Source organism: Typha angustifolia, chromosome 10 (genome assembly GCF_048772165.1).
Source record: "Typha angustifolia cultivar Huaian chromosome 10, ASM4877216v1, whole genome shotgun sequence".
In the NCBI taxonomy this organism is placed as follows: Eukaryota; Viridiplantae; Streptophyta; class Magnoliopsida; order Poales; family Typhaceae; genus Typha; species Typha angustifolia.
The window spans coordinates 11,843,626-11,865,040 of record NC_133248.1 but is presented as its reverse complement, the minus strand read 5'-3'; the positions used below and the strand labels follow the sequence as shown (position 1 = coordinate 11,865,040).

Sequence of the window (21,415 nt, the reverse complement as noted above, 5' to 3'; positions counted from 1 at the left end):
GACGTAATTAATTCCAAATAAATTAAATGACCTTATAATTTTTATACGACCCATTAATTAAATTAGGATAAAAAGATATTCTAATAAAATTTTAATTTTTATTATTATTATATTTAATTGTTTTCCTCTCCTCCCCCTTCACCCTCGCCATCCTCATTTTCATTATTTCTTTCTTTTTATTCTCTCCCTCCTAAGAGTGAGAGTATCGATATGGCTCCACCACGGATAAGCTTGCTGCCGCACTGTGTGGGACGGCGAGGCCATGGCAAACTCGTTGTCGCGCTACATGGTACATAGAGATCGCAGCAAGCTCACTATGGTCACCCTTTCGCTCATACGTCGACCACCGTTGTCATCACCCTCCTACTCATATTTTGTCGTGCAAAGGTAAAAAAGTTAAAAGATGAGAGAAAAGAGAGTAAATTATTTACTATTTTAAGTTATTTTATTTAAAATTAATGATATTATGATATATTAATTAATTAGGGATATAATTATTCATTACGTTTTTTTCGTCATCCTCGTCGTTGCACATTTTACTTTGCCCCAAAGTTTAGGATTCTCCGTAAAAATCTGGTATAGTAAAAGGAGTCAGAGTAATTAAGCCACATTATAATTAAAAGTTTTAAATGCAAATTGCGCAAGAAAAAAATTCGTAATTTAAAATATAATTTTATTCTCTGCTATATGTCACAGTTTTTGATAGAAGCGGAGAGATGTAAGAAGTGCGTGTTATCAAAGCGGAGAGGGAGGGAGGGAGGGAGGGAGAGAGAGAGAGAGGGAGCAAGATGTCGTGGCAAACGTACGTCGACGACCATCTGATGTGCGAGATCGAAGGGCAGCATCTCATGGCCGCTGCCATTGTTGGCCACGATGGCAGCGTCTGGGCTCAGAGCGCCAGTTTTCCCCAGGTGATGCTCGATTCGATCTCTCCCTAGTCCCTTCCCCTTCATGACTCCTTGATTGGGCCGAGGATTTAATTTTTAATCTCTAACTGGTGCGATCCGAGTTTGAGCTTATTGTTTGAGGATTCCATCTGATGTTGTCGATTGATCTCTGAGGGAAACTGTGTTGATCTGTGATGATCCAGGTTTTCATATGTTTGGATTCGTGTTTCGTGTCCAAATCTTATTTTTATTTGCTAGGAAGTATGCAGTTTCTGGATATTGCGGTCCATTATCTGGACAAATGTTTCTTTTTTCCAATATTGTTTATTGTTTTATACCTGGATTCTTTGTTTTATACCTGCTCTTCTTTGGTATGGGATTGTCAACAGTAATGGCGTGGCTGGCAACGTTTATGTTTATTACTTACCTGTTTAATCTGAAAAAAAATGAAGAATTTTATCAGTAATTTTCTGTAATATCACATTGATTGTAAGTATTGCTGGTTTTAGTGTAGTCAATATTTTGGAAGATTTTGTATGTTTATGCTATGGATAAGAGTTGTCATTGTTACATTCTCTTACTGGTCCCAGTAGTTGGACTTGGTAACTCTTGAGACTTCTAGAGCTTTTTAAGCTTTGTTGACTATGTTATTTTGAATGGTAAGACAGTGAGAGTTGCATTTGAACACTAATACTTATATTATCCAATTTGGATGATTTCAGCTAGAGATGCCTTTGTTTTTCTTGAATATCCTAATCGTGTTGCTTCTAATCCACCCTGCACACACATGTGCCGCTTCATATAGGATTCTCAATAAATCTACATTGAACTTTGAACAACTAGCACTACCTAAATCTGTTTTCATATCTTAATTGTTTGTAGCAATGGCTAGCTTTTTTCTTTGTCAAAGCTCTTCTGATTTTTATATGTTACATTTATCATGTCATGTGCTGGAACATTCATTACTTGAAAAGTTACTCGGTCACATATTCATAATTCATATAATTTTACTGTTCACTTAAACTGATGGAGCATTTGTTTTTCCTTAACAAATCCACTTGAGCATATGCAAGATAATTTGAGGATCAACATACCCTCCTATTGACGAGGCACTTGAAACAAGTACTGATGACATGTATGGATATAAGTATCAGAGAGAATCTATATCATTCTTGTGGTGAAGGATTCAATGTTGGTAAAATAGGGAGGAGAATTGGTTCACAGAGATTTCATGTTTTTTTTCATATCCATTTAATTTGGTATAGTATCATATGAGAGAATTGCTGGTTTGCAGTTCATGCAACATGTCCATGTGTATGTATAGCTTTTGACAAATGAATCAAGGATTGAAGATATCTTTAGCAAATGCCTCTTGGCTGGACTATATATTTTACCTAACTAGTTGTGTTTTTTTATGCCGTTAGTATTCTTCTCTCAAGGCTGCTGGCACTAAGTGGCCATGTGACATTTTTGTTATAATGTGTCATTTCAGAAATAACTATGAATAAAAAATTGTGAGGAACGTATGATTGGCATCCCAAAATAAATAAAAGAATTAGATTTGAGCTTCACTCACTGTAATGTACTGATATTAGCTTGGAACCTCGCATCAAGAACTAGAGTCTACAATCGGTATATGTTAAATTGCCTTACACTAGTATCTTCACTACATTATTCTGGTTATTGATTAGATCTCTTTGGTGCAGTGACCAATAGACACTTTACACTCTGTAGGTTACTCAAATTTACCAATTTGCAGGATTTGAAGAATGGTGCAGTGAATTTGTTTCACCTCTTATTTTTTTCTCGGACATGGTGTCTGTTGACAAAATTTGGTGAACCAAAGCCCTTTAATACTCATATTGCCTTGTAAATCTATGGCAGGCTGCATCGCAAACTTGCAAAGCTTTCTTTATCCAATTTGATGCATGACAAACTCTTTAATCATAAATTTGAGAAGAAACGTAACAAAAGTAATTAATCCAAAGAATCCTCCAACCGGGATGTCGAAATCTATCTATATTGGAATCCACCAATATAACACTCAGAATATCAAAACTCTTAATATATTCATTAATTGAAAAGATATGACTACAAGCCTTTATATAGGCAAAATAAAGCAAAATACCAAATTAACCATAATGCCCTAATAAATTAAAGTCAAAAATAATTTAATAAAAAAATAATGAAAATAAGGCTAGTCAAAACTTTTGTTGAGCCAAAGAGTCATGAGTGCAACTCTCTTGTGCATGCGAGAGTAAATATGTTGAATAGTGGTATTCACACCACAATTGTTCTCAATGCTTGTGGTTATTCTTGCTCTTCCTTTTATGACATTGTTTCTTCATCGCTGCAGTTCAAGCATGAAGAGATTACTGCCATTATGAATGACTTTGATGAACCTGGATCTCTTGCACCAACTGGCTTATATCTTGGCGGTACAAAATACATGGTTATACAAGGTGAACCTGGGGTTGTCATTCGAGGAAAGAAGGTTTGAACTCCATCTTTCATCTTTTTATTTGATTGCTTGTAGCTAGCTATTGCAAGCAAGGATGATATGCCCATGCATTGCCATGATGGACACCACAAGCACAATGCTGTCAAACCTCTCTAGAGGTGATCCGCAATCGCAAGTTCCTTTGTCCTCATGGTGCCACTTGGATTTGTGTTTGGGCCTGTGAAATGTAGTAATTTTCGGTGCTCTTCTTCATTGTATTATATCTCATGCGTGTGGTAACAGTAATTTCTTAACCAAAAATCCATAATGCATGCATTGAAAGTTCTTTGATTTCTGCATGACTGTTTAAATCTTAGTGTTGTCTGTTAATTAGAACAGAAGATATGTATATTTAGTTATGTTGTTTCACCTTTCTGCATCTTGTTTGTGCTTCCAGGGTTCTGGAGGTGTGACAGTCAAGAAAACTAATCTGGCTTTGATCATTGGCATATATGATGAACCAATGACTGCTGGGCAGTGCAACATAGTCGTGGAGAGGCTTGGTGATTATCTTCTTGATCAGGGCTTTTGAATTTAGTTTATGCTCTTTTGGAACTGTTCTTATTCTTCCTTTTTCTATGATCCTTGAGATGCTTTCTGAAAGAGTTAATTTATAGCTTTAAATCATCACTGGCATGCTTTCCACCTTGTCATTCTTGTCTGTAATTTCAAACTTTGGTTTGTGACGTTTTACTTAATTAATGATACCTATAAGTAATCAATTCTTGAAGGTTTGTTCACTTTGTTGCTTACTATACGTGCATGGTTATGGGTTGCATCTATACTGTGATGATGGTGCTGGAATAAATGGACTGCGTTTTTTGCTTGATTGCTTCTCTATGATGTGGAATAGCAACTCATTATTTTCTTAAGCAATTATCTTCCCTGAGTAAAACTTGTATCAATGAAATAGCTATACCCAGCTTGATCAATTTTATATGCAATGAAACCATGGGTGTATTTATTGTAAAAGAAGTCAAATATATCCAATGCACTTTGTAGTGGATTTATGTAGATGACCAGACAACATCTCAGTGTTTTCTGAGAAGCTCTCACGTGTTCCATGGAAGTGTCTTTATGATGACTATAGTGTCGAATTTAATAGCATGGCCAGAATAATTCCTACGCTGTTAAGAGTTGTTGGATTTCAGCAGTGCTTACTGATGACTGGCTATGCTATGTCCAGGACTGGACAGATCCATGCGGAATTGTATGACTCCATCATCTCATGCTACCAGAATTATTTTGCCAAATAGAAATTCTCTCTATGAAGTTTCTAGGATTCAAGTATATCCACTCTCTTCATATGAACAACATTAATGCAATCTCTTGTAACTATATTAGTTGCAGGCTTTCATTTCCTTCAGCACTCGTATATCGTACCTTTCACTGCCAAGAACCACATGGTCTAATTTAGCATTCAGAAGATGCCTGCAAGTCCTACATTTATAGGGCAGCATTTACTTTGTTATCTTCGCAATTCTGTCCCACTTCACTCAGCCAATAGCCTCTCTCTCTCTCTCTCTCTCTCTCTCTCTCTCTCTCTCTCTCTCTCTCTCTCTCTCTCTCTCTCTAATGCAACAAAGTTTACTCAGAGATAAATACCCCTCTCTGGAGAGAAAGCTCCACACTCTGGCATTTGCAGTGGAGGTAAAACTTTTCCAGCATTAGGGGAGTAGTTAAAATTTTATGGAATTTTGGGCTCTGCTGAAATGGTACCAGTGAAACAAATCCATGCCTTATAGCATTAAAATTTGGCTCGATCGAGGTCCACTTCACTTCTTGCAACTTAAATGTTGTCAAGAGAGAGGAACTTTATCTTGCATTTTACTCAATTTTGGCTTTATAATTGAAGTATGAAGGTTGTAATTCAGAATAGTGTGTAGTGAAATGGGATGGTGGTCCCACTCTGAGCTAAGGGCTAAGGGCTAGACCTACCCTGTATTAGTTATTCTCGTTTCCTTTTGTATTCATTTTGGATACACTGCGCAACAAAAGATCATTCAATTCTGGGTCTCCAATTTAATACACCAGAGTCAAAACATTAATGACAATGGCTCGTCTTGTTTGAACTAAATTCATTAAAATTGCACTCCGAAAGGGATTTGATACTAGGTGTTGAAAATCTCAACTACCTGCTACACACTCCCCACTCTAAGGTCAAGAGGAATTAATTATCACTGTAATTCATTATAATAATAAGAAAAATTAATCAAAACCACTTTATAATTTTTCACCTAACAACACGTAATCCCAATTGAAACTTTAAAAAGAAAAAATCAGTGTGTTAAGATTATTTTACTTCTATTATTAATTTAACTTATATATAAATATATAATAGAGGGTCTAACAATTAATAACACATGAATAATAACAAAGTAATTTCTATAATAATATTAATCAAATCCAATCAACTCAGCATGGTTCACGTGACCCGCATAGTATATCAGTGGTGACCGACACGGCTGCGGCTCCGAAAACTCGGACGACATTAATGAAACTCCAAGTACAAAAATTAATGATAAAAAAAAGAACGAAACCAACGCTTTTAAGTGCTATACTTTGAATGCAGTTAATCTTCGCCATTTAAGTCTTTTCTAAATGATAATCATTTAGCCAACTCGATCTCGTTGCTTTGGTTTGCAGCAGTTGGTGGTCAAATATTAGTTTAGATCGCCCAACCAACTGACAACTTTGGGATGCATGCACATGAACCATGACAAGGCCTAGGTAGAAACTCTGCCATTGGAATGCCCACAAGAAGCTAAAGACGAGACGCAGTAATTAATAAATGATGTTGTATGCCTTGCTTAGATCGACTAGTACCGGGAAAGATCGATCACACCCTTTTCAAAATTTCAAAATAGTTTGGATGGTAGTAGTGGTACATTGATCTACATCAAACAAAACAAATTAGAAAAAATATTATTCATATATTCTATGGTGTTTAGAATTTTTTTTTTCTTTAAATTAAACAGTGAAAAGGGAGGTTTTAAATTATTTCTATAAAAATGTTTAACTAAGTAACTATATTAACTCACCCTTGTCATATATCTCCACTCCCTCTTCTCTTTTAATCTTCTTTTAATCTTCTCTTTTAAATTATTGCTATATTAACTAATCCGCTAAACCCTATGTTCTTTCTTGCAATACTCTTATCATAATTTTTTTGTGCTATCTAAGTTAGCCAAGATGGAGCCTTGTTTTCAAGGTTATTGCCCCTCCATTTTATTTTTAAGTGGCCCGTATTATTATGATCTTGCTACTTAATGTTTGTTGTTATTCTATATATGTCGCATAAGTGTAGGGGCTTATTCTAATGTTGTTATCCTTTCTCTACTAGTGTCATAAAATATATAAAAAAATATCGTTCTCCAGCAGCAACTTAAACTCTTAGAATAAATAGTGAGTTAATATTGCACTAAAGCTAGAGGTTCTGAGTTCAAATTTTATTATGCTAATCTTTATTTAAAAATATAAATATTTACCTATTCAAATTAAATTTATTTTTTGGACTCATCGAGATATATTACCCCATAAAAAAGGAGGAATTTTAGAGCATAAAATAAAAAATTACCGTTCTCTAACATTTTACACTTTTAGAATAAATGATAAGCTGAAATTTGTGTAACCATCTCATGTCTACTTACCTTCCTCAAAAACTTTATCTAACTAAATGCATATTTTGTTGAAGAATAAAGTACTCATTTCATTAATCAAGAATGTTTTATTCATAGTCTATAGTTAAACACCATCTAAATCTAGCATAACTAACAATGTAGTTAATATTCTCATAGTGTTACTAATATCATAGATATCATATCATTTATTCATGCTTTCTTATTCTAAATAAAGAAGAGAAACTTCACCACAGTTAAGAACAAATAGATAATTGCCAAAATATACCTAACAACAAATAACAGCTACACTCTTTTAACAATCAAATACCTTTTTATTTATGACACTATCTATTCCAGTCCTGTAACCTAACACACAAAAAAATATAAACCTCGTACGTAGCTTTGCTTATTTGCTAATTAACTCTCCATTATTTCTAAATAACATCCAAACATCAATATATTTATCTCTATAAAAATGTATATAAGCGTAGTCAACGTATATAATATTAAGTTTGCACATTCATCTATCTGAATCACGAGGCGCTGTATACGATCGACAAAGCGTTAATCTTTGAAAAAATAAAATAAACAACGCTCCAGATCTCCTATGATTTCAGGTGTCCTCATGCATGCAACCATACAAATCATGCACACCAACAAAAGCGAGCAAAAAGAATAGAAAACAGAGAGGCACGTACGAATAACCCACAGAGCGATCGACTTATCCGACCCAAGATAAACCCCATTTTGTCCCAAGCAATCGTAATAAATTAAGATTTACAGCTATGTACTTGTGTGCATTAGCTAGCTTCGTAAACTCCACAGTATTACTGTCATTTATCAGAGCGATAAGAGTTATGATAATATATATATATACTTATCGATCAGAGCAAACTTGGATAGCAGATCGATCCTTAAGTACGTACCCTAATAATATATATATATATATATATATATACAAACTATGAGTGACATCACAAACATCGACTCGATTCATATGTCCTTCTGAATAGTCCAAAGTTACGATCAGATTCTTATTTCAAATGACCGCAGAGATCGTATTAGCTAGCTTTTGAAATTTGAAGTGGGCTGTCCTTTTCTTCACAGTGACCGTTATTGCACCACAGGAATCAGACAGCTATCCGTACGTTACGTACTGGGATTAGTGGGATCGATATGAATAGAGACCGGAAAGGAATACAAGTTGCATACTCTCCACTGTATCAGGAGCACTGCTACAGTGGTTTTCTATCAAGTTGTTTTTTTTTCCTAATATCAGCTATAAAACCTTACTCTGCGCAGAGTTAGAGTTGATGATCTCGATCTACTCCAAAGCATCAATTATTATTCTTCGGTTTAAATTATAATAAAGTCATTTGCATTTGAACTCCAACACAGAAGAGTGTCATTAGATGCATGCATGCGATCAATTCACTTTTCTGCTGCATCGAATCTCTCGCCGCAGAAGAGACAGGGACGCCAAAACTGCCAAAGTCCCCTCCAATTGATCTTTATAGAAGAGGAGAAGGATTGGATTGGATTGGATGGTCATGGTCATATTTGGAATTACGGAGGAGGTGGTGATCACGTGGCAGTGTGGGGATGGGAATAATGAGAGAATACGTCATGGAGAGCTCTGTAGCTGCAGTCCAATGAATAAAGGATGCAGCTTGCATTACTGGACAAGGAAGAAGAAGCCAAATGGATCCGGTTCGGCTCGATTTTCCAAAACTGCCCTTGGAAAGGAAGTGATGCAAGCAACCAAGCAAATCCTTCTCATCAATCAAATCAAGACCTAATCATTATAGAAAAGAAATTTTAAACCCTCTTACTATCACCTACTTCTGTGCTAGCTAGCTAGTAGCTGGTGGTTTTATACCTACTGAAGATTTTCGTACCACTAAATTATAGCATTAAGTGGTTATGATCTATATATATATAAAGTTATCTCCATCAGACAAGTTAAGGAATCACTATCAACTTTATTTAGAGGAGATTCTTATTAGTGAGCGTCATAACTTAGCTAATATCTTGATTAGGGGAGTAAGTAGTAGTGCGACCTCACGTAAGACTAGACGACGAATTTAATTTGTCAGCGAAGAAGTTTTTACGAGCTAATATATCACACGACAAAACAAATACAACAACAATACATCCCCCTCTTAAGGGGGAAGGTAAAGAAGAAAGATTTTAGCATGAGTTTTGATAGATCAAGGAATGTCGAGATTAGCGTCGTCAAAGTCGCAACAAAAGAGCAGAGCAGCACATGGATTTAACGTGGACAGAAGGCAAGTTGCAACTCATGCCAAAATTACAATAATATCAATTAGACATGAAGTACGAGACACTCTGCATGGCTACAGTCATTTGAGGTGGCCGAAGAAGCCATTCTTATGCCCGTGGCTCTTGATTCCACACTCAAAAACACCATCCCATCTATCCGATGCTCTACTGTTACTTAGTTTAGAGTTGTCCTTTAGTATTAGCAATCCAGAGGGAAGAATCGAAGAATTTTGCGATCCATTAGATTAAAGAATTTACACCCGACTAACTGCTTGATGAAATCTCTCTCTCTCTCTTATTCCTACAGTTTTTACTTCCATGGATCACCATTTCCTCTGCAAGTAGAACTCTCTATCTACTTCCTTGCACAACTCTAATGACTTGTCAAGCCGATTTAATACTGCAGACTTGAAGTTGAATGCTTCTTGTACTTGAGGGCAAGCCTTTTGCATTCCAACACTACTCAAACTGGCTCTGGACTCCACCATCACTTCACTTAATGGTAGTCTCTTCCTCGTCGCAGCTGGCTCCGGAGACGGGGCTGGCCTCTGCTTCGGCGCGCTGTGCGACCGCACCTTTGCCTCGAAGGATTGCGTGTTCGCCATGTAGTTCGGGCAGTTGTTCAGAAAACGGCGGAGGACAGCATCGGCGCCCGAAACGCTCTTTGAAGGAGTTATAGGTAGATTCCCGGAGGAATGCATGTATCGCGGTGTGTTGTGGGCAGTCACGGAGAACCGGCATTGTTCGCCAGGGGGACACCAGTCGTAGTCTTGGAAGTTCCGGCAATTGGGTATCGAGATCCGAGGTGGAGCTTGGCGTGGTAGAGGAGAGGACATGGAAATTAGATGGAATTCCTCATTTGGGTCGAAAGCAGAGGGGCTTGTTCTACGAGAAGAACGAGACTTGGGTCGATAGGTATCAATTTCTACAATCTTCGGGCTCCTATCGAATCCATTATCAAGGCTCGTAGATAGCCTTCGACTGTGGAACGAAGCAATGTGCTCACTTCGAGTATCATCATATCTTTCCTGCTGTTGAAGAAGATAAACAGAGTTAAAAAGCCGCAATCTTACAATGCACAAAACTATTAATGAGAGATTGAAACGTACTAGAGATCTTCTTGGATGGAACTCTGGAAGAAATCTTCGATCATTGGAGAGTACATTGCTAGATTTGTGAGCTCGAATGGTGGCTTGGGCTCTCATGAGAGCTTGCATGCTATGTAGAGCAGCAGCTGCTTGTTTACGAACTAGATAACCCCTGACAAGAGCCTGCAACTTAACCAGAGCTTTAAGAGCTCGGAGAGCCTTTCTTGCCTATAAGGAGAAGTGAGCAAAGAGATCAAAACGATGATAACATTTGAAAGGCAAGCTTAAAAAAACACTTCCAAGGGAAAAAAAAATACCATTAACCATAATAATGGTAGAGAAAACCATGTGATGGATTGAGAGAGATGGAAGAAAAGTATGCGATAAAGGAAGACTCAATAAATGCAACAAGGCATGGGGAAGTAATAAAAGAAGCCAATTCAAAAAAGAACCATTGAAAGCTATAGATAGAGGAAAAGGAGTAAGAATAGTAAAGAGAAAGAACAAATAGAATGGCGCGAACATAGTTCACCAGAGAATCTAATCATACAAGGAGAAAATAACAGTGAATTAGAATCTCTACGAGAACAAACCACCATAGGAAAATAAAATAAAAAGTTCGTTTTTGTGGAAAATATTAGATTTTTTGTTCATTACCAAGTAGCCTCTGAAGGCAGTTTGGATCTTAGCAGCCGCAACACGATCTTGTACTCCACCAAACATGGTTCCTCTCCCTTGGCTCGTGAGCCGCACCACAGCCACAGCCGCCTGCGCCGCCGCCACAGCAGCGTCCGCGGCAGCTGCTGTCGCCGCCGCCACCGCGATGGCGTGCTTGCTCTGCTCCTTCTCGCTCTCAGAGTACACCGAGCGCCAATCCGCTTTCGCCATTGAGGAGTTTTGACTCATCCCTACCACTTCTCCCGACTCCCTCGAAGACTTAAAGCTCCACCTTTTCTTCTCTCTTCTCTCTTCTCCGCCGTAGCTGGGGTACTCCTTGCGCTGTTGCTTGGCCTCCTTCTTACCACCTAAAAGGTTTCTTAACCATCTCGTAGCGCGACCCATCTCCAAGTTCTACAAAGAGTCGAAGAAGAGAAATTTAAATGGGTCGGAACCCAAACATCAAACAACAATTTTAAAAAAAAAAGAAAGCTTAGGAATAGATAGTAAAAGGATTGAAAGGAGCGAGCTTTTTTGGGAGAAAAGACCTGTCACCCCCTCGTGAAGAACTGCATTACAAGACAAAAGGATGTCCAGGAAAGAAGCAAAGTTTACAGAGCGAAGTGGTAGAGATCAGAGCAAGACCCACACAACTGGAAGCCATTAGAAAACAAAAGGAGAGCGGTAGAGAGATAGATTAATTGTTCAAGACTCAAATTTCTAAGTAGAAAGGCACAGGAGGAAGCAGCTCAAGTTTCCATAAGTTCTCCACTTCTCCAAGTACTTGGCAGAAGAAGACAGAGGAAAAGAAAAAGGGAGAAGAAAGAGGAAAGAAACGCCCATCTTAGACGCGAAGATAAGATTGGATTTTTCTACCTCTCTCCCCTGCCCCAACTTACCAAAGACAAGCTACCACATCACTAAATACTTGATGTAATGCTCCTGCGAAGAACAATTAAACCAACCTCAAAATCAATACAAACTCAAACAAAGCTTGGGTTTCTTTTTTCAACGGAGGCCTCAGTAAACCAGAATAAAATCAAGCCTCTCTCTCTCTCTCTCTCTCTCTCTCTCCCTCTTTTCTCTCCAACACCACCAAGTATCACGAGAGGATATATATTCCTCTGTTACTACAGTAGCTGACACTCTCGTGAGGTACTCATTACAACTTTTCAATTAAGGTGGATTCTCTCTCTCTTTCTCTCTCTCTCTCTCTCTCTCTCTCTCTCTCTCTCTCTCTCTCTCTCTCACCCTTTTCTACGAATCCTATGCCATAGCAGTGAAAAGGAGAGAAGGGAGCATTCTCCTACTCCCACCGGCCACCAGTGCAAGATCTTATATATAGACGTCATCAAATAAACAGAGGAATGGCTCTCCATCCCTCGCCATTGTAGGATTCACTCCTCTGCCGTGTCCCAGTTGACAGGTTTGAGCTAGTAATTATGGAAAACAGAAAACCTTATGGCAAAAGGGAGAAGAAGGCTTACTCCTCTCTCTCTCTCTCCCTCTCTCGCGAGTCGCTATTCCCAAATAAAAGTCTTCAATACTGTAGGAGATCTTCGGGGACGAGCATTGGGTTTGGTGACCGGAACTATACTGAGAAGTAGAAGAAAAATGAGAGATTTTTATATATGAGACGGAAGGAGAGGTACTAGAAAGATCGCCTCTTTCTTGTACAATCTCTTCTCTGCTTCCAAAATGGCATAACAAACCTGGCTTTTGAGGAGAGAGACAGAGAGAGAGAGAGAGAGAGAGAGAGAGAGAGACAGAGAGATTTGAAAAGCGAATCCCTCCTCTCTTTGTCTCTCTCTCTACAAACTTTTATTAAGGAATAGAAAATTGTGTTTTAAACGGAAAGAAGCTCTTAATTTCCTTTTAATGGGGCATAAGTGAGGCAACGTTCTAATCTATTGCCCGCATATGGTATTTAAAAAAAAATGTATGGATACCTTTCACCTCTCATTGCGCTTCCACGTGTCTTCGTAAATTTGACGTTAAATTCGAGTCTTTTGCTGACGTTGGCGTAATTAAAGTTGGGAGAAGATCTCGGTCTTCTTGCGGCCAAAATCCAAACGGGTTAAAAATTTTCCCACAAATTGCGGGAACCGAGGGGTTCTTTTGTAATTTACGCTCCTTGCGATCTTATTATATCTTAATTGAAGGTAAATATTCCCAGAGGAAGGTTATTTTCGTCATTAAGGTTTAACGGCGATAGAATCTATTTACCACAGTAAAACCAAGCTGAAACTGAGAGAAACTGGATCCGGTTTTTAACGATAATTACGAGGTTGTCCCTATTTGAATTTCCCGCTAAGATCCCGAATCTTTTTAAATTTTTGAACAGAGTACATCTTAAGGTAACGGAAGATTCCAACCATGTCGGGTTTACTCCCCCAGTTTACGGATATAATAATGCATGCATACGCTTCTGCGAATATCTCAGACGTCTGGGAGGGCATTTAAGTAATTTTATTATGTGTGTGTGTGTGTGTGATTAATAATTCTTATGTATCTTGTAGTTAACTAAGATGTCCAATTGAATGATTTGGGAGAGAGTGCGTTGGAGTTCGTACGGATCAAATCATTTTGGACTCGGATATAGATGTTGGGTTTGGGCTCTGGACCCGACAAGCTAAGCTAGTATTATGTTTAATGAATGGCTGGACTCCTGCACCGTGCCATCATGGTATGGATCTAATGGCATGCAAGACTTATTATGCATACTGATGGATGGACATACTTATGGATGAACATGATAGCATTGGGTTAATAAATGTACTTCGTCTGAAGCATTACTAGTTTTCTTTCTTCTTCTTTTTTTCAAATGGAGGAAGCAAAATCATTCATGCATGCTTATGATGCTTTTATGGGAGGTTTGGTTACATAGCAGTGTGGTTAATATCATCATATCATATCTTTCGCAGTGTCAGTACTAAGCTAGTAAAATATCCGACATTAGTGATGGTTGTGTTTGAGTGAATTGGTTGCTTATGCAATGACTGCTAGCATGCTTATTCTTGGAATCTAGGTTTAACATTACTCAGTAAGACATATTATATTATATTTATTTGATTTGATACTCAAGTTGGCAATATCTAACTTGTCTTTCGGTTCGTATCATCCATATTGGTATCTAGTGTTTTCATCTTAAAATGGCCTTATTGATTTATACTTGTTCACACTATAGTAATTTATTTAAGATAACCATTAGAGTTGTATCTTTTTTTTTTTGTATAACCAATAATAAAATTATTGAGTAACAAACTATGTCTAAAGAAATTTCATATTGAGCTTCTTTTCCGGGTAATCTCATTAAAGGCCAGAAAGGCCCAAACTTGTCCTATGGACTTCAGCCCGTAATGACCTTGAGGACCTTTGTGAATACTAAATGAAAGCCCAATTTGGCCCATTAGTGTGCTATATACAATTTAGTATTCCATTGCTACAATTCGACCAAGTTACATGTCAATTTAGTTAAAAATTCAGAGTGCTTTCTCAAGCTATGTGCCAACTCTTTAACAAGTACTACTTTTAATTCGAAAGAACAAAAGGGGAGGATAAATCTCTGGCTCTAATTATATAAGCCAATGTTTATCCCCAAACTATTGTGAGCTATCACACTAGTAATTAATAGCTAATAGCTATCATCTATTTGAACGTTTTCCTCCCTCGGCTCTTGTTTCCATAGTTTCATTCATTGTCTCTAATGGAGTTTCCTTCAGTACGATGCACTCCGTGAATCGTATGTTATACAAGTCAAATTAGTCATGCCGACAAGATAAACGAGCCTTGATCACTCTCGAGATTAGATCACTTTGCATTACTTTATGGTAAGTGACACTATTTTAATGTCCTGTATTTACCTGGGGAGGCAGCAAAGGGAAGACTACACTACATATATCCTAGTCTAATTACTAGGGTGGGTTTTTTATTGGCCAAGTGGACAAGAATCTAAGATGGGAAACATAATTTATCCTTGGATAAGAAGGCCAAAGCCTTCCACTTGCCTCTCAGATATTTCGAGAGACATCATTATATATATATATATATATATCCAATTATTAATAATTAGAATTAATTTATATTAGTAGGGCGGCACAGAAACAAAGTTAAGTCCAAGGGACAACATCAACTTACGAGTTCAAATTCTCTACAATTAGTTCATTGAGTTAGAAGAATGATCTGTCCTACTAGTAAAATCTGGTCATCATCCCATGAGGTCAGGCAACGAAACCATAGTTCACAGATATGGAGAAGCAAAAAAGGAATCCAAACACCAAAAAGTTTTCTAAAAGGAACGCATCCCACATGAGGATTGCTCATGCGTGTGGTTCTTCTCATGCACATCAAAGCATCGTCTTTAAGACTTTATTTGCACCAATTGGGTCGATGTGTTTACTTTTCCAATGGATCAAGCGAGTCGCCAGCATTTACTCACTCACCATTTGTTACGTTTAAGGTTGTATTAGACCCTCGAGTAGGAGGACTAGCAGAATGTGACAAGGAAGAAGTAGTAGTTACGTGCATGAAAGGAATTAATATATATTAAGTGACCACGAATTGATCGAGACCCCGTGGAATGGCTGGTTAGCTACTTACGGTATGCATATGTTTTCATGGTATCTATTCTTGGTTAAATTATTTACTTAGATAACAAACGTACTTTTTTCGGTGCATCTATTTTATTTTACTAGTAATTTTTAAAATACAATAATATAAATATTAATTCACTAATGCTCACATGCGACTCGCCAGAGTTTTTTCATCTAGTCAACTCGATTTCCTAGTGTACAGGGATCCACTTCAAAGTGTTAGCAGTTGTAGGAGGTTGATATAAAAAGACAAGACAAGCAATTTTTAAATTTTAAATTTTAAATTTTTGATTTTTGGGGGGTGCCTAATTTAGGTATCTCGTCATCCGCATGCTTGCGAAAAGGAGGAGTGGAGGATACGAAGGATCCTTTAAATTACTAAGATGTGATAAATTCATGCAGTTTACGGTCAACTTCTGCTATGGTCCGCATGCACGAGAAGAGATTTAATGGAAGGGATCGATGAACACGGAGCTGATACGTGGACCCACGCAGTGCTTCTAAATCCACTTCGCCATCACTATCTGAGCTCCCCACTTGGGATTTCACCTTTGTTTAATGGCAAAGATCGGGAGGAGTACCAAATCATAATCATTTGATTTCTTTAGAGCAGGAGAGCACGCACTATATACATATATTATTAACATCTCATTCCCTGCGAGGAGAGGAGTGGCTTAGACGGAGGCAAAGTCAAGAAAGATGGCCGGGCCATGCATGCATGCATGCATCTGATCGAGCACACCGCAAAGTCTCTACGCAGTCAAGAGGAATGGATTGCATGTAGATCTCCACTTCTGGATCCATGGAAGTTAACCTTGTAAGAGGCCATGACAGAAAGCTATCGAGTAGGAGATAAAGCTATGGATAACAACCGTATCGCCATCCACAGGAGTGGCTATCAGGATCACCCTTTCCCTTGCTCCCCCGTGACCCAACTTGCGTCACTCGACGCACGACGAATGCGAGCCGAGCATAGACACACTTGACACCTATCCAAAGACAAACCCGGATAGTTATCCCAATTCTAGGGTCGATATCTTCCTTTCATGATAAGTTCCATGTCGGTCTCCTCACCTCCATCAACGGAGACACGCCAAAAGTAAACGGAAACAGTTTTCGTGATTGACCGAGTCCTAACTCCTAACCCCGCCCACTCTTTCCATTAATGAGGGACCCAATGCGTTTTGATTATTATTTCGGGATTGTTTTTTCTTTTTTTTACATAATCACCACTAAAGTTTTTTACAATATCATATTTGCCACTATAAAATTTTCACAATAGTTAGCCTGTGACGGAATATTCATAGAATATTTTTAATAACCCTTGCTTCTTGCAATCTAAGTAGATAGCTCTTATAAGGCCTATTTTTTTTTATAGGCCACGTACTTATTATTTTCCGTGATTTTATCCGTATTTTTTTCTCATCTGATTAGATGAAGAGGGAAAAGTAAATATGCGAGGATTGTCTCCTTGTCGCATGCAGTGCTACCGACTTACTTTCGTATAGAAGATTTGGGTAGAGATTAGCATACCGAGGTTAATGGTTCATACTGTCTCGTGATTCACGTTGTTGTATGGACACCGATAGATATATAGCCATGGGCGTTATTAGGTATTTATTTATATTTTTCAAAAAAGAATTAGCCTAAGCTTAACACTAAGGATTTACTAGTTTTATTTTTTCTTCTTCTTTTTTTCCTTATTAACGTTGGAACCTCTATGCCCTACTTATCTTTATACATGTCATTAATAAACATGGCACTTTACAGTTATGCTATAATAAAAAAAAAAGATTAAAAAAAAAAAAAGAGAAGGCTAACGCGTTTATCTTGGGGCCCGCCAGTGGGATCAAGCCAGCCAATAGGGTCACCCTTCCACTTCCGGCCTGCAACCAACCGGGATTAAAGTACAAGCGTGCGTATGTTTGCACGTGCGACTACCACGTGTTTCCATGAAACGAGCCATCCCCAGCGTTAAAGCTAACGCCTCGTACTGTACCTCATGTGTTACTTTATGTTAACCCGGCCCAAATCCCGACTGTTTAACCCCCTTAACGTGATGAAATCATTAATCGCGAGATGCGATCCAAGCCGCACTCCGTACGCACGTGTCACCCTCGCACGAGGGGGACGGTGGGATCAGGGCCCTCCATTCCATGATGGATGGGTTGCATTCATACTGAAGCAAAGGGGTTTTTTTTTTTCTCTCTCTCTCTCTCTTTTTTTTTTTTCCGCTACAGAAAGAGTCAAGGTTAGCTGGGTCTTTCCTCTTTTGGGATGGGCACAAGCCTACATATCCTACACATATAGGCCACCGGTGTACGTTAGCGGAGTCCCTTTAGTCCCCCACAGGGGCGCAGGGCCCCCAAGGCCCCAACGCCCCAACGCCCCAACGCTTAATCCATGTGGTCCATGGAACTATAATAATACCGCCCATGGCCACAGTTACCTTCTAGCGTGTGTGTGTGTGTATATATATATATACACACACATATAGAGAGAGATGGCACGGAGTTATAAAGTAAGCCACTGTTGGTCGTGTAGTAATTTCAGTGGCGAGAGTAAACCGTCGTTGTTATACAAATAGATCCAGGCTGCAGTAAATTATAGTTGTTTTGATAGAAATACTAAACGAGCTTATGAGTTTTTTTTTTTTTTGTATTCTATTCGTTTTCTTGGGCAAGTAACTCGGGTTAGAAAGTTAAAATAGTATAAGAGTTCGCTTTGCTTTTCTTAATGATGGTATGGGAGAGAAGGAAAGAAAAAGACGGCTTAGATTAAATAAATCCCCGATATCCCGAGTATACTCGGGGTATTTATTTATATAGCTTCCCAGTTCCCACTATCGAAATCGCATACGGGCAACGCCTTTCATCCCTACAGACAAAGAGTAGCCACATAGAGGAGAGAGGTTTGAGAACGAAACAGAGCGTTTTCTCTGCTCTCCTTTGTCGCTTCGGTTCATTCCAAAACCATCCATGAAGTCGTAAAAGGATCTAATTTTTCTCCCCCACAACCCAAAAGCTCTTCTCTTTGCTTCAAATTCCGCAACAAGATTGAAAGCTTGGCATGTGCAACTCCACCTCCACCTCCACCACCATATCCATGGCGAGCGAGAAGAAGAACTCTCTTGCACCCCACCTCTATCTCACGCTCGTACCCTTTCCCACTTCCACAAAGAACCCACCTCTAAAATCCCCTGAGATTGCCATTAAACCAACGAACCAATTGGTCTCTCTCTCGTTCCCCACCCCATCCGAGAGCTTAAAAGAAGCCACTTCCCTCTTCCGCCTCTCCTTCCCCATTGCCATAACCGCTCTCCTCCTCTATTCCCGTTCCATCCTCTCCATGCTCTTCCTCGGATCCCTAGGCGACCTCCCCCTAGCCGCCGGCTCCCTCGCCATCGCCTTCGCCAACATCTCCGGCTACTCCGTCCTCTCCGGCCTCTCTCTCGGCATGGAGCCACTTTGCTCCCAAGCCTTCGGAGCAAATCAACCGAAGCTTTTAGCCTTGACCCTTCACCGCTCAATCCTCTTCCTCCTCTGTTCCTCTGTACCCATCACGTTCTTATGGTTCCACATGTCAAAAATCCTTCTTTTTCTCAACCAAGATCCCGAGATCACTCAATTAGCCCAAAGCTACCTCCTTTTCTCCCTCCCCGACCTTTTCTCCTTCTCCCTTATCCACCCACTACGTATCTATCTACGATCCCAAGGAATTACTGTTCCCCTTACTATCGCCGCCGCCGCCGCCGCTGTCTTCCACCTCCCGGCGAACTTTTTCCTCGTGACCCACCTCGGTTTCGGCCCCGCCGGCGTTGCCGCCGCCGCCGCGGCCTCTAATTTCCTCCTCCTCCTCGTCCTCGTCGCGCTCCTCCTCGCCCGCAGCGACCCGGCCGTCCACGTGGCCCCCACCCGCGAGTGCCTCTCCGGGTGGGGCCCCCTCGCGCTTCTCGCGGGGCCCAGCTGCGTCTCCGTGTGCCTCGAGTGGTGGTGGTACGAGATCATGATCCTCCTATGCGGACTCCTCCCGGACCCGAAGCCGGCCGTGGCGTCCATGGGCGTGCTCATCCAGACCACCGCCTTGGTCTACGTCTTCCCCTCCTCTCTCGGCTTCGGGGTCTCGACACGCGTCGGTAACGAGCTCGGCGCCAACCGGCCGTCTCGCGCGAGGTCGGCCGCCGTCGTGTCTATCGCCCTCGCCGCTTCCATTGGCCTCCTGGCCATGGGGTTCGCTGCCGGGATGCGAGAAACGTGGGCAAGGATGTTCACGGACGACGCCGACATCCTACGGCTCACGGCCGCCGCGCTGCCCATCGTGGGGCTGTGCGAGCTCGGGAACTGCCCGCAGACAGTGGGGTGCGGTGTCTTAAGGGGAAGCGCGCGGCCGGCGCACGCAGCGCACGTTAACCTCGGGGCGTTCTATTTAGTGGGGATGCCGGTGGCGGTTGGGCTGGGGTTCGGGCTTGGTATTGGCTTCGTTGGGCTCTGGATGGGCCTCCTCGCTGCCCAAGTGTGCTGCGCGGGGCTCATGCTGTATGTTGTGGGGACCACGGATTGGGAGGCTCAAGCCCGAAGGGCCCAAGCGCTCACGGCGGTGGGGCCCGGAGATGTGGAGGGGGGTAGGGTGGCAGCCGGGGGGAACGAAGACGAGGAGGAGGAGGAGGGGAAAGGTGGAGGTAGAATCACTTGTTATGAGCCGTTGATCTCGATCAGGACGACCGAAATCGAAAGATAGATATGTGATGTATATGGTGATGATGGTCTTCTAACGTTAGAATCCAAATGAGCGGGAAAGATGATTTTTTCTTTCTTTCTTTCTTTCTTTCTTTCTTTTCTTTTAACTGAGGTTTACTGATATGCTTTAATTTATTGCGGAGTAATCTATGATTTCTCTTATTTGGAACCCTTTGTTTCCTCTTGGATAGAGTTTGTATTCTTGGTTATAGGATTTACCCAGGTTGGGTTGGGCTGGGCAAGAGAAATTTAACTCTTGTTTTCTAAGGTGTTCACTCTTATCTCTCACACACTCTGATGTTTGGATTAACTATGCGTATAGTCAAAATACATAGTGATGTCAGCATCGTCCTATTAATGGCCTACGTCGTTTGATCTGTAGACGCACTTTATGCCCTTTTCTGCCAGTTGCCAACCAACATTAATTGCCACAAGGTTGATAGCCAATGATAAACAATTCCAAGTTCCCACTATCTGCAGGAATCTCCTGCATCCCGCTAGCTGTACAGGATCTCTGTCGCCATTTGCCTTTTGAGAGCAGAAGCAATCACATATCTGCAGCCATTCCCCAAGTCTTATATCTCTCGTCAGAGCTTTAGATTTACGTGATAGCTTCCTCTCATCACATGAAATCAAACATTCATTCATTCACCCCTCCCCTCCCTCCATCCCCCTTCTTCTCTTTCCATCTGTTTCTGGTCCCCTTCCTAGCTTATAATGGAGTCAGTAGGTTGCATCAGAAAAACTATTAGCTCTACTCCCGCTCCCGAGCACCAGACATGCATGATTGTGATGTGTGATGTATTACGTTGTATTATGCTCCAAAATGTTTCTTTCGTTAGTTATTAATATTGCGACGGGTCCTATCCATTAAAAGTTTTTTTCCTTTTTTTTTTTTTTTTCCCTTTTTGCAAGTTCTACGCAATCAACAGTACTTTTTAAGATGTAATATCTTATAACCATTTGCAATCTCGGCTACCAGATGTGTCTAGATTCACCCTTGCATATGAATGATTCGGTCACTAGTCATAGAGATCCAAGTATCTTGACAA

General features: G+C 40.2%; 3 protein-coding genes across 7 annotated transcripts; 2 read left to right on the top strand and 1 right to left on the bottom strand.

The window, feature by feature from the left end:
• Nucleotides 1-755: 755 nt before the first annotated feature.
• On the top strand, nt 756-4,127 carry LOC140768754 (profilin). Its single transcript, XM_073109148.1, has 3 exons — nt 756-911; nt 3,244-3,381; nt 3,785-4,127. Exons 1-3 carry the CDS (start codon nt 789-791, stop codon nt 3,917-3,919), a joined length of 396 nt encoding a protein of 131 aa, XP_072965249.1. The 5' UTR covers nt 756-788; the 3' UTR covers nt 3,920-4,127.
• Nucleotides 4,128-9,287: 5,160 nt separating this feature from the next.
• Nucleotides 9,288-12,863, bottom strand: LOC140768697 (protein IQ-domain 26-like). Of its 5 annotated transcripts, none has more exons than XM_073109072.1 (4): nt 11,584-11,970; nt 11,036-11,449; nt 10,400-10,606; nt 9,288-10,318 (listed from the first exon to the last, which is right to left on the bottom strand). In XM_073109072.1, exons 2-4 carry the CDS (start codon nt 11,438-11,440, stop codon nt 9,614-9,616), a joined length of 1,317 nt encoding a protein of 438 aa, XP_072965173.1. In that variant the 5' UTR covers nt 11,441-11,449; nt 11,584-11,970; the 3' UTR covers nt 9,288-9,613. The 5 variants fall into 5 exon arrangements, with proteins under 5 accessions (XP_072965173.1, XP_072965172.1, XP_072965170.1 ...); XM_073109071.1 differs by lacking the exon at nt 11,584-11,970 and adding an exon at nt 12,748-12,863 and having other exon boundaries at nt 9,290-10,321; XM_073109069.1 differs by lacking the exon at nt 11,584-11,970 and adding an exon at nt 12,523-12,741 and having other exon boundaries at nt 9,290-10,321.
• Nucleotides 12,864-18,479: 5,616 nt separating this feature from the next.
• On the top strand, nt 18,480-20,532 carry LOC140768757 (protein DETOXIFICATION 52-like). The gene has a single exon (XM_073109151.1). It carries the CDS (start codon nt 18,697-18,699, stop codon nt 20,362-20,364), a length of 1,668 nt encoding a protein of 555 aa, XP_072965252.1. The 5' UTR covers nt 18,480-18,696; the 3' UTR covers nt 20,365-20,532.
• The last annotated feature ends 883 nt before the right edge of the window (nt 20,533-21,415 follow it).

What these genes read in the sequence shown, in the direction of transcription:
- LOC140768754 (XM_073109148.1), top strand. Translation starts at nt 789, where the DNA reads ATGTCGTGGCAAACGTACGTCGACGACCATCTGATGTGCGAGATCGAA. An exon ending in AGAGCGCCAGTTTTCCCCAG is followed by an intron (nt 912 to 3,243) that starts GTGATGCTCGAT and finishes TCATCGCTGCAG; the next exon opens with TTCAAGCATGAAGAGATTAC. An exon ending in TTGTCATTCGAGGAAAGAAG is followed by an intron (nt 3,382 to 3,784) that starts GTTTGAACTCCA and finishes TTGTGCTTCCAG; the next exon opens with GGTTCTGGAGGTGTGACAGT.
- LOC140768697 (XM_073109071.1), bottom strand. Translation starts at nt 11,440, where the DNA reads ATGGGTCGCGCTACGAGATGGTTAAGAAACCTTTTAGGTGGTAAGAAG. An exon ending in CTGCCTTCAGAGGCTACTTG is followed by an intron (nt 10,607 to 11,035) that starts GTAATGAACAAA and finishes TTCTCCTTATAG; the next exon opens with GCAAGAAAGGCTCTCCGAGC. An exon ending in TCCATCCAAGAAGATCTCTA is followed by an intron (nt 10,322 to 10,399) that starts GTACGTTTCAAT and finishes CTTCTTCAACAG; the next exon opens with CAGGAAAGATATGATGATAC.
- LOC140768757 (XM_073109151.1), top strand. Translation starts at nt 18,697, where the DNA reads ATGTGCAACTCCACCTCCACCTCCACCACCATATCCATGGCGAGCGAG.